General features: G+C 38.0%; 1 protein-coding gene across 1 annotated transcript in view; it reads left to right on the top strand.

The window, feature by feature from the left end:
• The window catches only part of LOC104994251 (leucine-rich repeat-containing protein 9), a 160,912-nt gene that overhangs the window by 2,700 nt on the left and 143,079 nt on the right, over positions 1-15,133 (top strand). The window contains exons 2-6 of the mRNA XM_010847764.1: positions 7,451-7,531; positions 7,784-8,002; positions 9,055-9,195; positions 10,472-10,535; positions 10,831-10,901. Of these exons, the coding sequence (XP_010846066.1) occupies positions 7,484-7,531; positions 7,784-8,002; positions 9,055-9,195; positions 10,472-10,535; positions 10,831-10,901 (543 nt within the window). The 5' untranslated portion in view covers positions 7,451-7,483. The remainder of the gene's footprint in view (positions 1-7,450; positions 7,532-7,783; positions 8,003-9,054; positions 9,196-10,471; positions 10,536-10,830; positions 10,902-15,133) is intronic.

Below are 15,133 nucleotides of genomic sequence, written 5' to 3'. Positions count from 1 at the left end.
GGCAATTTGATCTCTGGTTCCTCTGCCTCTTCTAAAACCAGCTTGAACATCTGGAAGTTCACGGTTCATGTATTGCTGAAGCCTGGCTTGGAGAATTTTGAGCATTACTTTACTAGCGTGTGAGATGAGTGCAATTGTGTGGTAGTTTGAGCATTCTTTGGCATTGCCTTTCTTTGGGATTGGAATGAAAACTGACCTTTTCCAGTCCTATGGCCATTGATGTGTTTTCCAGATTTGCTGGCATATCGAGTGCAGCACTTTCACAGCATCGTCTTTCAGGATTTGAAACAGCTCAACTGGAATGCCATCACCTCCACTAGCTTTGTTCGTAGTGATGCTTTCTAAGGCCCACTTGACTTCACATTCCAGGATGTCTGGCTCTAGGTCAGTGATGACACCATCGTGATTATCTTGGTCGTGAAGATCTTTTTTTTTACAGTTCTGTGTATTCTTGCCACCTCTTCTTAATATCGTCTGCTTCTGTTAGGTCCCTACCATTTCTGTCCTTTATTGAGCCCATCTTTGCATGAAATGTTCCTTTTGTATTTCTAATTTTCTTGAAGAGATCTTCCCATTCTATTGTTTTCCTCTATTTCTTTGCATTGATCGCTGAGGAAAGCTTTCTTATCTCTTCTTGCTATTCTTTGGAATTCTGCATTCACATGGGTATATCTTTCCTTTTCTCCTTTGCTTTTCACTTCTCTTCTTTTCACAGCTATTTGTAAGGCCTCCCCAGACAGCCATTTTGCTTTTTTGCATTTCTTTTTCTTGGGAATGGTCTTGATTCCTGTTTCCTGTACAATGTCATGAACCTCCATCCATAGTTCATCAGGCACTCTATCAGATCTAGTCCCTTAAATCTATTTCTCACTTCCACTGTATAGTCATAAGGGATTTGATTTAGGTCATACCTGAATGATCTAGTGGTTTTCTCCACTGTCTTCAATTTCAGTCTGTATTTGGCAATAAAGAGTTCATGATCCGAGCCACAGTCAGCTCTCCCGGTCTTGTTTTTGCTGACTGTATAGAGCTTCTCCATCTTTGGCTGCAAAGAATATAATCAGTCTGATTTCAGTGTTGACCATCTGGTGATGTCCATGTGTAGAGCAAGGGGAGTAGTGTGAGCAAATTTCCATTTTGGGAGGTTGCTGGTTTCCCAGGTGACTCAGTGGTAAAGAATCTGCACGCAATTCAGGAGACACAGGAGATGTGGGTTCGATTTCTGGGTTGGGAAGATCACCTGGAGAAGGATAATGGCAACCCACTCCAGTATTCTTGCCTGGGGAATCCCATGGACGGGGGAGCCTGGCAGGCTACAGTCCATGGAGTCGCAAAGAGTCAGACATGACGGAGTAATTGGCGTCATGGAAGTGTGGCGGATCGATTGGCAGGAAGTGAGACTATAGGGAAAACTTCAGTTAAGTTGAAGTAATGAAAACCTGAATCAGGGCAGAAGCAATTGGATAGAGGGGAGGAACAAAGAAACTTGACAGACATTTAGCAGGAGGGTACATATATGCAAAATGATTTAATAAGTGAGCAAAAGTGGGGGGAAGAATGAAAGAGTGATTGAGCATCAGTTCCAGGCTTCTTACTTGAATAATTAGAACAATGATGTCATTTACCGAGAGAAAATATGCATTCGGAGAAGAGGTTGGCTGGAAAATATAATGATTCAGTTTTGAACATACTGAGTTTGAGACACATTCTGATGGAGCTTTCCATGTGGGTAGTTGGGTTATTGCACAGAAAGAAAGCAAGATAAAAATTAGTAATTTTTCACCAAGAAGGAAACTATTAATCAGAAAATTAGGCATTAAATAACAAGTAGAGAAAAGTCAAGGAGAAAAAGTCAAACCAAAGAAGAAAACTTAGAGTCATCAGCATCATCAGATTTCATCTCAGAGTCAAATTAAGTTAAAAGCTAAAATTTGTCCAGTGTTTTTGGCATTAAACCAGTGTTGACCTGGAAAAAGAAGATGCAGTTGCCTGAAGTATCCCCACTGAGACAGCAGTAAATTGAGAACTGAATAGAGGTACTGAAGTGTTGCTAATTACTCCCTATGTTTGCTAATGCTCTAATATGGTGGTGGTGCTGCTGCTGCTAAGTCGCCTCAGTCGTGTCTGACTCTGTGCGACCCCATGGACTGCAGCCTACCAGGCTTCTCCATCCATGGGATTCTCCAGGAAAGAACACTGGAGTGGGTTGCCATTTCCTTCTCCAAATATGGTGCTAATGACTTATATCTAAAAGTTTTTTGTAAAAAAATCAGCTAATATTGAATACAGGATAGGAGAATTTTTTTTTTTTTTAGTAATGACCTAATATTTGTGTATGAAGAGAAAAGAGACCCTAGAGAAGGAAAGATGGGAATAAATGAAAAGAAGAAAAATTTGGCAGATCAATATTCTGAAGAGTCTGAAGAGAATGGGATGAGTACACAGGAAAAGGGATTCATTTGGGACAGGAGAAAGAATATTTTTTCTAAGATGGGTCAGAAAAGGAAATAAACACAGTTGACTCTTGAACAATCCACATATAACTCATAGTCAGCCAGCCTATCCTTTGTTTCTCCTTATCCTCAAATTCAGGAAGGCATGGACCATGTCAGTCAGTCATTTCAGTTGCTCAGTCGTGTCCAACTCTTTGTGACCCCACGGACTGCAGCACACCAGGCTTCCCTGTCCATCACTAACTCTTGGAGCTTGCTCAAATTCATGGCCATCGAGTCGGTGATGCCATCCAACCATCTCATCCTCTGTCGTTCCCTTTTCCTCTTGCCTTCAGTCTTTCCCAGCATCAGGGTCTTTTCCAGTGGATCAGTTCTTCACATCAGGTGGCCAAAGTATTGGAGCTTCAGCTTCAGCATCAGTCCTTCTAATGAATACTCAGAACTGATTTCCTTTAGGATGGACTGGTTTGATCTCCTTGCAGTCCAAGGGACTCTCAAGTGTCTTCTCCAACACCACAGTTCAAAAGCATCAATTCTTCAGCACTTAGCTTTTTTAATGGTCCAACTCTCATAAGCATACATGACTACTGGAAAAGCCATACGTTTGACTAGACAGACCTTTGTCAGTAAAGTAATGTCTCTGCTTTTTAAGTTTAGATTTGTTGTAGCTTTTCTTCCAGGGAGCAAGCATCTTTTAATTTCACGTCTGCAGTCACGATCTGCAGTGATTTTTGGAGCCCAAGAAAATAAAATCTGTCAATGTTTCCATTGTTTCCCCATCTGTTTGCCATGAAGTGATGGGACCAGATGCTATGATCCTAGTTTTCTGAATGTTGAGTTTTAAGCCTACTTTTTCACCTTCCTATTTCACTTTCATCAAGAGGCTCTTAGTTCCTTTTAGCTTTCTGTCATATGGGTGGTGTCATTTGCATATCTGAGGTCATTGATATTTCTCCCTGCAATCTTGATTCCAGCTTGTGCTTCATCCAGTCCAGCATTTCGCATGATGAACCGTGTAGTACTGTAGTATTTACTGTGGGAAAATATCTGCATATAAGCGGGCCTGTGTGGTTCAAACCTGTGTTACTCAAGGGTCAGCTATATATTTTAAGAGGTATGGGCATTTAAGAAGTGTCTATCTCATGGCATCATGGCATCACTGTTCTCTGTGAAAATAGGAACAAGATCATCTACTGAGTGAGAGAAAGAACTTGAGGTGAGTGGTGAAAGTTTAAAATAGTCCAGATATTGTGAATCTCAGGTCTGTATCTCTAGTCCTACTCCTTAGGAGACAAAGTTGAAGAGGAAAATATAAAATATCTGTTGTTGGATTCAACTCATTGCATTCATAGTGATTTCAACTCACATGACCAACCAGTCAAGTGAAATCTTTCAGCAGCACTCCAGAGCAGAGATCAGAGGTGACTGGATCAATCCAAGGTTTGAGATTTGAAGGATGAAAGCTATAGATGGTGGCTCCTGGCTCCCTGGAGAAACTCGAGCAGACCTGCAGTTTCTTAGATGGACAGGTCCTAAAAAGAGGTTTCCCAGGTGCAGGAGAGCAAGTACAAGCTGGGCATCAGGACACTCACCTCTAGATGGAATCAGAAGTTGGAAGCCTTGGGATTACTTGAGTTTGGAGAAAACATAGGAGGTTTGTAAATGCCAGGAAGGTCCATAATTATGTATTATTAATTATGCATAATCACATAATTCAGATGTAGTTATAAAAATTATATAATTTGAGGGTTTTAAGTTAAATTTGTTTCACTAATTAACTACTGAATTACAACAAGGGTTTTCTTAAGTGAGGGCACTGGTGAAGAGAAGTTAAGGTGAAGTGAAAGAAAGGTTGATATCGCAAATATGAATATTTCTCTCTGAAGAAAAAGTAGTCTTTGAGAAAGAATAGATTCGTGTGTGTGTATAACTGAATCGCTTTGCTTTACAACTGAAACTATCATAACATTTGTAATCAACTATACTTCAACATAAAATAAAAAGTTTGAAAAAAGAAAGAAAAAATAGTCTTCTTGAATAAATGGAGAGTTAGTTATATCTTGTTTTAAAGGAAGATTCAATACTGGAAAGGTGGAAGTTCTCCCTAAATTATTTACAATCTAATCTCAGTCAGAATCCCAAGTGAATTTTTAAAACTAAATGCAAAATAATTGTAAATATTACTTGGAAAAATAAATATGAAAGAGTAACGAGGAAATTTCAAAAAAAAAGAAATGAGGTAGAAATTTACAATATAAATCATAATTATTAACACAGGATAATACTGTAGGAATAAATAGAGCTAACGGAAAGCACAGATTAGAAAGTCCAAAATTAGACTCAGCTACATATGATAATTTAGTGAATAATGAAGGGAGCAGTTAATGTCTTCTCTAATAGATATCTTGGGCATAGACTATAGGCTAGAAAACTTGGATCACTGTTTGGTGACTCTGGGGGTGCTAAAGGCAGGCTTTGTCCCTTGTGTGGTGGTGGGCAGACAGGCTTTTCCTTTGGTGCTCACAGACATTAAACCAGAATGTAGGGGCCCTCCTTTACTTGGGATGCCATCCAAGTAAACCTAGGAGGAAAGACTACAGTCTGCATCTCTATATGGGCCTCTGATGGAGTATCTAAACTCCTTCAGGTAGTTCTTTGCTGCACGCTCCCTTGTCTGCCCACTCCTATGCTGTAATATTTGGGGATTATCCAAGAATAGTGTAAAGAGACAGCTGCCAATTGGAAGCAGGGAAGGAATGGTCAATATTACTTTCAGCATAGATCTAGCATCTAACTACTGCTCACATCTTCACTACCACCACCCAGTTCCAGCCACCACCCTTTCTCACCTTATTACAACTGCTCCTTGACGGATCTCCTTGCTTCTCCCATCAACCCCTGCAGTCTATTTTCAACACAGTAGCTAGGGCAATCCTTTTCAAAACCCAAGACAGCTTGTATTATTCTTTCATTCAAAATCCTCATATAGCTTTACATCTTATTCAAGAAGAAATCCACCCCACAGTACTTCTCTGACTTCACATCCTACCAGTTTTCCACATGCTAGCAAGGTAATGCTCAAAATCCTTCAAGTTAGGATTTAGCAATACATGAACTGAGAACTTCCAGATGAACAAGCTGGATTTAAAAAGGGCAGGGGAACCAGAAATCAAATTGCCAACATCCGTTAGATCATACAGAAAGCAAGGAATTCCAAAAAAACCTATTTCTGCTTCATTGGCTACATTGAAGTCTTTGACTGTGTGGATTACAACAAACTGGAAAATTCTTCAAGAGATGGGAATACTAGACTACCTTACCTGCCTTCTGAGAAACCTGTATGCAAGTCAAGAGGCAACAGTGAGAACCAGACATGGAACAATGAATTGATTCAAAATTGGGAAAGGAGTGTGTCAAGGCTGTATATTGTCACTCTGCTTGTTTAACTTATATGCAGAGTACATCATGAGAAATGCCAGGTTGGATTAAACTCAAGCTGGAATCAAGATTGCTGGGAGAAATATCAATAACCTCAGATATGCAGATGACACCACCCTATTGGCAGAAAGTGAAGACGAACTAAAGAGCTTCTTGATGAAGGTGAAAGAGGAGAGTGAAATAGCTGGTTTAAAACTCAACAATCAGAAAACTAAGATCATGGCATATGGTTCTATCACTTCATGGCAAACAAATGGGGAAACAATGGAAACAGTGACAGGTTTTATTTTCTTGGGCTCCAAAATCACTGTGGATGATTACTGCAGCCATGAAATTAAAAGATGCTTGCTCCTTGGAAGAAAAGCTATGACAAACCTAGACAGTGTATTAAAAGGCAGAGACAGCACTTGCCGACAAAGATCCATCCATCTAGTCAAAGCTGTGGTTTTTCCAGTAGTCATGTATGGATGTGAGAATTGGACCATTAAGAAAGCTGAACACTGAAGAATTGATGCTTTCGAACTGTGGTGCTGGAGAAGACTCTTGAGAGTCCCTTGGACAGCAAGGAGATCAAACCAGTCAAACCTAAAGGAAATCAGTTGTGAATATTCATTGGAAGGACTGATGCTGAAGCTGAAACTCCAGTACTTTGGCCACCTGATGCAGAGCCGACTCATTGGAAAAGACCCTGATGCTGGGAAATACTGAGGGCATGAGGAGAAGGGAGCAACAGAGGATGAGAGGTTGGATGGTATCACCGACTCAATGGACATGAGTTTGAGCAAACTCCGGATGATAGTGAAGGACAGGGAAGCCTGGTGTCCTGCAGTCCATGGGATCACAAAGAGTCAAACAAATCTGAGTGACTGAACAACAACATATTAAGACCAGATTCCTATATTTTTCTAAATAGTATATATCTGGAACAATATAATGAATATATTAAAAATTAATGAAACAGTAGCCTACATTTTATTGAAGCTATGTAGTTATTTAGTATTTCATACCATTAAGAAGTTGACTAGTTCATTTTAATAAACATTTATTGCCATGCCTATGGTATGTTACTAAGTCCTGAGGATTCTTTTCTTTGCTAACTATACTTAGAAAACTGTATTCAGTTTGGGACATTACAACATAATAGAAAGAATGAACTGGAACTGATTCAAGGAAGAAAAACAAGAATCTTTTTAGTAAGAGAACTAAAAGTCATGAACTTGGGGCAAGATAAAGGTATAGATGAGAGCTGATTATGTTCTTCAAGTATTAAAGGCTCATAATGTGGAAGAAAAATTACGCTTGTTTCAGCAGGAGGTAAAATGGCAGTGAATGGGGAGGAGTTATGGAGAGACAGAATTAAATTCAGAATAAAAAAATAACTTTCCAAGAGAAAATTTCAGAGATGGAATGGACTGTCTTAGGGTCCAGACATTCTTGGTAATGTACTGTTGGAAAATGTTAAGTCACAGATGAGTAAGTCCACCTAAGTAATGTTAAGGTCCCTTTAATAATGTGGCATGATTCTGGTACTTACTTCAACTTTTCCTTTTTCTTAATAGATATATTATTATAACCTTTATTTTTAATGGAAGATGATTGAATGTGAAAACATAAACCAACACGACATAATTAAAGAACTGGTGAGTCAAAACCAGATTTCTTTTCAACTACATTTGTAAGAATACTAATTGAAACATTTTTACACTTCTCTCTGGAGTTTATCTAAAGATTTCTTCTATGATCTTTGGAAGTAGAGAAAAACCATGTATGCGGTACAGCTTTTCTTCTTGTGAGTCAAAATGTCATCAGTAAAACACAGTTTATAATTTCTAATATCAAAAATAATTTATTATCTTAAAAAGGTAATAACCCAATTTCTTTTTTGAAAACAGTGTTTATGCAATGGTTTGTCTTATGAGATGATTGGACAAGAAGGATCAGATACTTCAAAACTGGAAATGTTTTTCTCAGGGTATCCTCGTATAGTTGGATTGTCATTATTTCCTAATTTAACAAGTCTCACAATTGTTGCTCAAGATATAAAAGAAATTTCAGGACTAGAAACTTGTTTACAGCTTAAAGAACTTTGGATTGCTGAATGCTGCATAGAGGTAAGCCTAAACATAACCTTACATGAAGTATTTGTACTAAATTATTTGGCTTCGTTAAATAATTCATTGAAGTATATGCTTGAGGCATGGATCAAAACAGATAAATTCATACATGATGAATTAAACCCTTTACCCAGTAAAACAAAAGAAACATTTAAATGGGCAAAATATAAAAATAGATGTATACAAAGGATAAAATAGAAATAATTGAAAAAATAGACACATTCTACTTTTTAATAATCAAATCAGATCAACTAATACCCAGTATTGCTTTGTAATAAAACTGGTTTATTTTAACACTATTGGTTGTGTGAAAATTATAACATCTGTATTGAAAAGCCATATTGCAAAATAAATCAAGAGCCAGAGATAAGTATATACTTTTTGACTCAGAAATCCCTATTCTAAGATTTTATCCTAGAGAAGTAATTAAAAGCAGAAAACTCTATACATAAATTTATTTGTTGTAATATTATTTATAATAGTTAAAATTTTGAAACAAATAATCATATAAGATTATTTCTAAGAAAATTATTATAAACATGAAATATTTTGTAAATACTATAATTTGAAAGATTATAAAAACATTTTTTTAGATGACTTTAAAAAAATCCCTCAAAATTGTCTAGTTATTATGATTATAACCATATAAAATAGGTATCAAATTGATTAAAACTTCGGACACAACTGAGCGACTTCCCTTTCACTTTTCACTTTCATGTATTGGAGAAGGAAATGGCAACCCACTCCAGTGTTCTTGCCTGGAGAATCCCAGGGACGGGGGAGCCTGGTGGGCTGCCGTCTGTGGGGTTGCACAGAGTCAGACACGACTGAAGCGACTTAGCAGCAGCAGCAGAGAATATGAAAATTGAAAATAGTTGTATTTAAGTAGAGCAATTATATGATTTTTTAATTTCAGTTCATTTTTCTGGGTATTGATTTTGCAGTCTATTTTGAAAATGTGATTTTTAAAGGAAAATGTACTTAAAATGTACCTTATTGAAAGGATTAATAAAATATAAATGTTCAGTCTCCTCTTTTTTTTTTTACAGAAAATTGGAGGTCTTCAAGAATGCAGAAGTTTAGAAAAGCTATACTTATATTATAATAAAATTTCTAAAATAGAAAATTTAGAGAAATTATCCAGATTGGAGGTTCTTTGGCTGAACCACAATGCAATTAAATATATTGAGGTAAGATAATTTCAGTGATTTATATTTAAAGTCAGTCATATATGCAGACACCACCACCCTTATGGCAGAAAGTGACGAGAAACTAAAAAGCCTCTTGATGAAAGTGAAAGAGGAGAGTGAAAAAGTTGGCTTAAAGCTAAACATTCAGAAAACTAAGATCATGGTATCTGGTTCCATCACTTCATGGGAAATAGATGGGAAACAGTGGAAACGGTGGCTGACTTTATTTTTTGGGACTCCAAAATCACTGCAGTTGGTGACTGCAGCCATGAAATTAAAAGACGCTTACTCCTTGGAAGGAAAGTTATGACCAACCTAGATAGCATATTCAAAAGCAGAGACATTACTTTGCCAACAAAGGTCCCTCTAGTCAAGGCTATGGTTTTTCAAGTGGTCATGTATGGATGTGAGAGTTGGACTGTGAAGAAAGCTGAGTGCTGAAGAATTGATGCTTGTGAACTGTGGCGTTGGAGAAGACTCTTGAGAGTCCCTTGGACTGCAAGGAGGTCCAACCAGTCCATCCTAAAGGAGATCAGTCCTGGGTGTTCATTGGAAGGACTGATGCTAAAGCTGAAACTCCAATACTTTGGCCACCTCATGCGAAGAGTTGACTCATTGGAAAAGACCCTGATGATGGGAGGGATTGGGGGCTGGAGGAGAAGGGGACGACAGAGGATGAGATGGCTGGATGGCATCACCGACTCAATGGACATGAATTTGAGTAGACTCCGGGAGTTGGTGATGGACAGGGAGGCCTGACGTGCTGTGATTCATGGGGTCGCAAAGAGTTAGACACGACGGAGTGACTGAACTGACTGACTCCTGTAGAGCTTAACCAGTGTCCAAGAAATATTCATGACTAGTTTAATTATTGTTGAGAACTAATGCATATATAGCATATTATAACATATAGAGAACCTCATATACATAATTTTCTTTATTTCTTCTACCATGTCTGGGAGGTAAGGTGTTATTTCTTCTTTGAGGGTTAAAAATAAAAAGGAGGTTTGGAGAAGTTTTATATATAACTTGTTCTGTATGTATTCTTTTTCCTCCTCTTCTTCTTTTCCTCCCTACTCTGCTCCCTGTTCCCTTCTCCTTCAGTAATTCTCTCCAGATTCCAGAAAACAAGGTAGGCTGCACTGAGTTCTAAGCTTGTAAAGTAAACAGCACCTGGTGCTTGAAACACCAGGAGAGCTAACCAGCTTGCTCAGATGACTTATAAACATAGATTTTAATGATTTCTTCTAAATTATATGTTGCCTAAATTTTTTAGGGCTTGCAAACTTTGAAGAATTTAAGTGATCTCAACCTTGCTGGAAATCTAATAAGCAGCATTGGTATGTACAGTTTCATTTGAAATATGAGATAATGTTACAATAATTTTTTGTTTGTATAAAAAGTACAGTCTTAGGTTTCTTTCTTTTAGACTTTTTGTATGATGTCTTTACAAAGTATTTCTAAATCTATAGTTAAAGGATATGGAAATACTACCCATTGATCAGTGGTTACTAGTTGTGCAATGTTACTGTTAGGAAAAGATGGTCATATACAACTCAGAAACATGGCAAGATACGAATAGGAGGTAAAATAAGAAATTTAATTTTTTTCTCATCTTGTTTTTTTAAATTAAAGGTCGATGTCTTGATCCCAATGAACAACTAGAAAGATTAAACCTTTCTGGTAACCAAATATGTTCTTTCAAGGTATGTTTAAGTGGAATAATTTATTTTTATTTATCAATCTGAATCATGAGCCATCTTATTGAAGAAAATAGACTAAATATTCCCCTCTTAAAGAATAATTTAATTGTTTTGGGCTACCGAATACTTCCACAAATTTTCACATCATCTGATAAATTGGCCCTAATGATCTGACACTATTAAAACCAAAAAAAATAACTATTCAGTTGGTTTTTAGGATACCACTTTCTCTTAGTTTTTCTCCCATCTTTCTGGCTATACCTCTTCAGTTTTCTGGCTTTTCATTCTCTTCTAGCACCTAAAAAATGGATTATCCCAAGTTAGTCCAAGATCTTTTCTCATTTCTATCTGCATTCATTCTCTAATCACTCTAATCATCTTACAACTTTAAATACGTTTATCCACTAATTACTCCTAAATTGGTATCTCTATTTTGCCTAAAAATATGATAGACATCTCCTATCCTAACTCAAACTGAGTTTCCCTTCGCCAGACCTTCATCTCCTGCAGCCTTCTCCATTTCTCTAAAAGGCATCTCTATTCTTCTGATAACTTAAGCCAAAATCCTTAGTTATTCCATGCCCCATATCCAGTGCATCAGCAAATTCTGTTGGCTCTATCTTCAGGATATGTCGAGTCTGACCATTTTTTAACCGCCTGTATCACTGTTAGCCTGATTCAAGACACCATCTTCTCTTTCTTGCATTACTGAAAAAAAACCCTCCTAACAGTTCTCCCTGTGTTTACCCTTCACTATACTCAGTCTGTTCTTTACATAGCATCCTGCCCCTTTAAATATACGTCAGATCAAATCACTTCTGCTCAAAAACCCGTCCTTGGTTTCTCATCTCTTTCAGAGTAAAAGCCAATTCTTACAATGGCCCATCAGATTCTATATAATCTAGTTTCCCCACTGTCTCTCTGACTACAGCTTCTATCACTGTCCCCTTTGTTTACATCATTCTAGCCTCTCTGGTCTCTTCACTATTCCTTAAATATATCTAAGACAGTCACCTTAGAGCCTTTGCACTTGCTGGAATATTCTTCCCCCATATATCTTCATGGGCTTCCCTCGTAGCTCAGTTGGTAGAGTCTGACTGCAATGCAAGAGACCTGGGTTCGATCCCTGGGTTGGGAAGATCCCCTGGAGGAGGAAATGGCAACCCACTCTGATATTCTTGCCTGAAGAATCCCATGGACAGAGGAGCCTGGCAGGCTACCGTCTATCGGGTTGCAAGAGTTGGACACGATTGAGCAATTAAGTGCACAGCGTGCTCACATATATCCTCATAACTCATCTCATTTCTTTTCAGACTTTATTCAAATGTTATGTTCTTAGCTATGCCTTTCTTGCCTAATTTAAATAAAATAGCAACAATCCCCTACTACCCTCTTCCAACTGGAAGCATTCCCATCATTTTTCTCCTTTTCTATTTTTCCTATTGGAACTTATCCAGAAAGCTTACTAGAATACAAGCTCCATGAGTACAGGAACTCACCTGTTTTATTCACTGCTCTATGCACAATACTTAAAGCAGTATTTGACTTGTAATAAACCTCAGTAAACATTTGTGAGGTACATAAATGAGAGAGAAAAAAACAAATAAGACAATGTTTATGGCATATAGTGTGGGTAAAAATATATAGCATTCATAATTTTGACAGTGTCAGAATGAAGTACATATTCAAACACTTCCTCTAGGGTAATACTAAAGAAAGGTGGGCAGATTTACCATTTAAATAATTCTGAATTGATTGATATTAAAGTAGGCATTCTTTTCCTCAAAACAGATTATAGAACACCAAAAAGCTATAGAATAAGGCAGAATGTTTGAAGTGAAAGTCACTCAGCTGTGTCTGACTCTTTACCACCCCATGGACTATAGCCCACAAGGTTCTGTCCAGGAATTCTCCAGGCAAGAATACTGGAGTGGGTTGTCATGCTTTTCTCCAGGGCATCCTCCCAACCCAGGGATTGAACCCAGGTCTCCTGCATTGCAGGCAGATTCTTTACCATGAGGCAGAATGTTATAAGCACCTTAAAAGAAATTTAAATAAAGTTTAATTTTATTGGTAAAATTAAAGAGGAAATATTTGATGTGAACATTGAAGGGCTGACAGAACTTCAACAGGCAATGTAGGGAGAATCTTCTACAACATAGTTGGAAGTAGGCATTCCAAAGATGAGAAGAACCGCATGCAGAAAGAAGTGGAGGTAGGAAATCAAGGGGTTTATTTGTAGTAACAGCAGCAACAGAGATCAGAGGGAGCTATGAAACATATATTCAAAATGTGTATATGTATACACTTAAATATTACCTACACTTAAGTATTACCTACACTCATTTGTTACCTTAAATATTACCTAAAGTTAGATGACACTGGAGTCTATGAAAGCACAACATCTCACTGAAAATTAGTGGGATGGTACCTGGTACAGATGGAAAAGGGCACACAAATTTTTTCATCACCACCAAGATAGTATCTTTTTAGGGTGACTGGAAAGGTTAGATATAAAAATTCAGAATAGTATTTCAGGAACATTCCTAGGATGAGAATAGTAAAAGTTGCTGTGAGTTATGCTCAGTGTTTTGCTCAGTAGGTAATATTTAAGCTAACAAATGAGACATGAACAGGAGTTACCTAAGGAAAGAACATTCCAGGCAAAGGTGTGCAGGACCTAGGTGGTGGAAAGATGGTGGAAAATTTAAAAAACTAGAAATCCTCTGTCTGGAGCAGAACGAGGGAGAGAGTATGAGTTGAGGCTGAAGAAGATAAGTGCAGAATGCTGGGAGGATGAGGTATCACCCTGCCAAGGAGCCATATGGTAGCTTATCTCACCCTGGCCTGCCATGGCAGCCTTGTGGCGAAGAGCAGAGGCTGCACAGCCAGGAAGACCTGTCATTTCTAGCCCTGCCACAAACCAGGGGCAGCGCAGTACAATGGTAACGTGACGCTGAAGTGACATAATAAAATAGCGTTCTTAGAATAAAGACTGAACATCACTCAATAGATAGGCTATTTTATTATTAGTCTCACTGTTATAATGTTAACCTATTTCACTCTCCTCACCAAAAGAATGGGATTAAATAGGACTATTGTGAAGATTCACTGTATGGCATAAAATTAAAAAGGCTCTCTGCGATAATGGCGGCTACTTCTCAAAAAAACATTGAGCATAACTCACAGCAACTTTTACTATTCTCATTCTAGGAATGTTCCTGAAATACTACTATTCTGAATTTTTATGTCTAACCTTTCCAGTCACCCTAAAAAGATACTACCTTGGTGGTGATGAAAAAATTTGTGTGCCCTTTCCATCTGTACCAGGTACCATCCCACTAATTTTCAGTGAGATGTTGTGCTTTCATAGACTCCAGTGTCATCTAACTTTAGAGTGTGGGTGGAGGATTCCTGTGTAAGACTTCAAAGTTCACACCCATCATAGCTTAGACTCATGGTCAGATGCAAACCAGCCACCCAGAAAACAGTATCTTCATACTTCAGAACTATCGGTGGTTTACCTTCCTTGTCCTGCAGAATTTGACCAAATAATTCTCTGCACAAGTCTATCCAGCAGTCTCCTTTCTAGAGAAACACTGCTTAGTGCCACTCCTGGGCTATGGGCCCAGCCATAGCCTCAGGTCCAGCCAGGGAGCCAAGTTCTCACTTGTCCATAGATAGCCGGGACACACATGTCCACCTCCTCCTTACTGGTGATTCTGGCAGCCTGACTTCATTACTTGCTTCCTGATTCCATTTGTACTTTATCTTCTAAATTAGAACCTCCTGATTCTTGCCTTGGATTTCCTTTAATTCTGATTCTGAGTCTCCTAACTAGCATTGCATTCCATCAAGTCCACTCTACCATTGTACCCTCCTACCCCAGGCCCCCCTAGTAATATTATTATTGAGAAAGATGTGAGGATGTCTTAGAGATTGGTGGAAAGTAATATGTTGAAGTGATTTAGATGAATAAATGTTATTCTCTAGTGAAAAAGATGCTAAATACTTGAAAAATGGATCAATACTTAAACAGCAGACTCTGTTTCCATGCATTTTAAATGTAAAAGGCCAAAGAGTATTTACTAAATCATGTATGTATTCCATATGATTTTAATTTCAAGGTAAAAGATGTAATTACATTAACAACCCTTACCCTTCCAGAGTCTGTGAGGAAAATGAGGGCCTTAGGAGAAAGCTAGATTTCAGTTGCCTATAATAAGCACAAAAGG

The sequence above is a fragment of the Bison bison genome, unplaced genomic scaffold (assembly GCF_000754665.1).
Source record: "Bison bison bison isolate TAMUID 2011002044 unplaced genomic scaffold, Bison_UMD1.0 scf7180017864254, whole genome shotgun sequence".
NCBI classification, from domain to species: domain Eukaryota; kingdom Metazoa; phylum Chordata; class Mammalia; order Artiodactyla; family Bovidae; genus Bison; species Bison bison.
The sequence above is the reverse complement of the archived record's forward strand: the minus strand, read 5'-3'. Positions and strand labels throughout refer to the sequence as shown.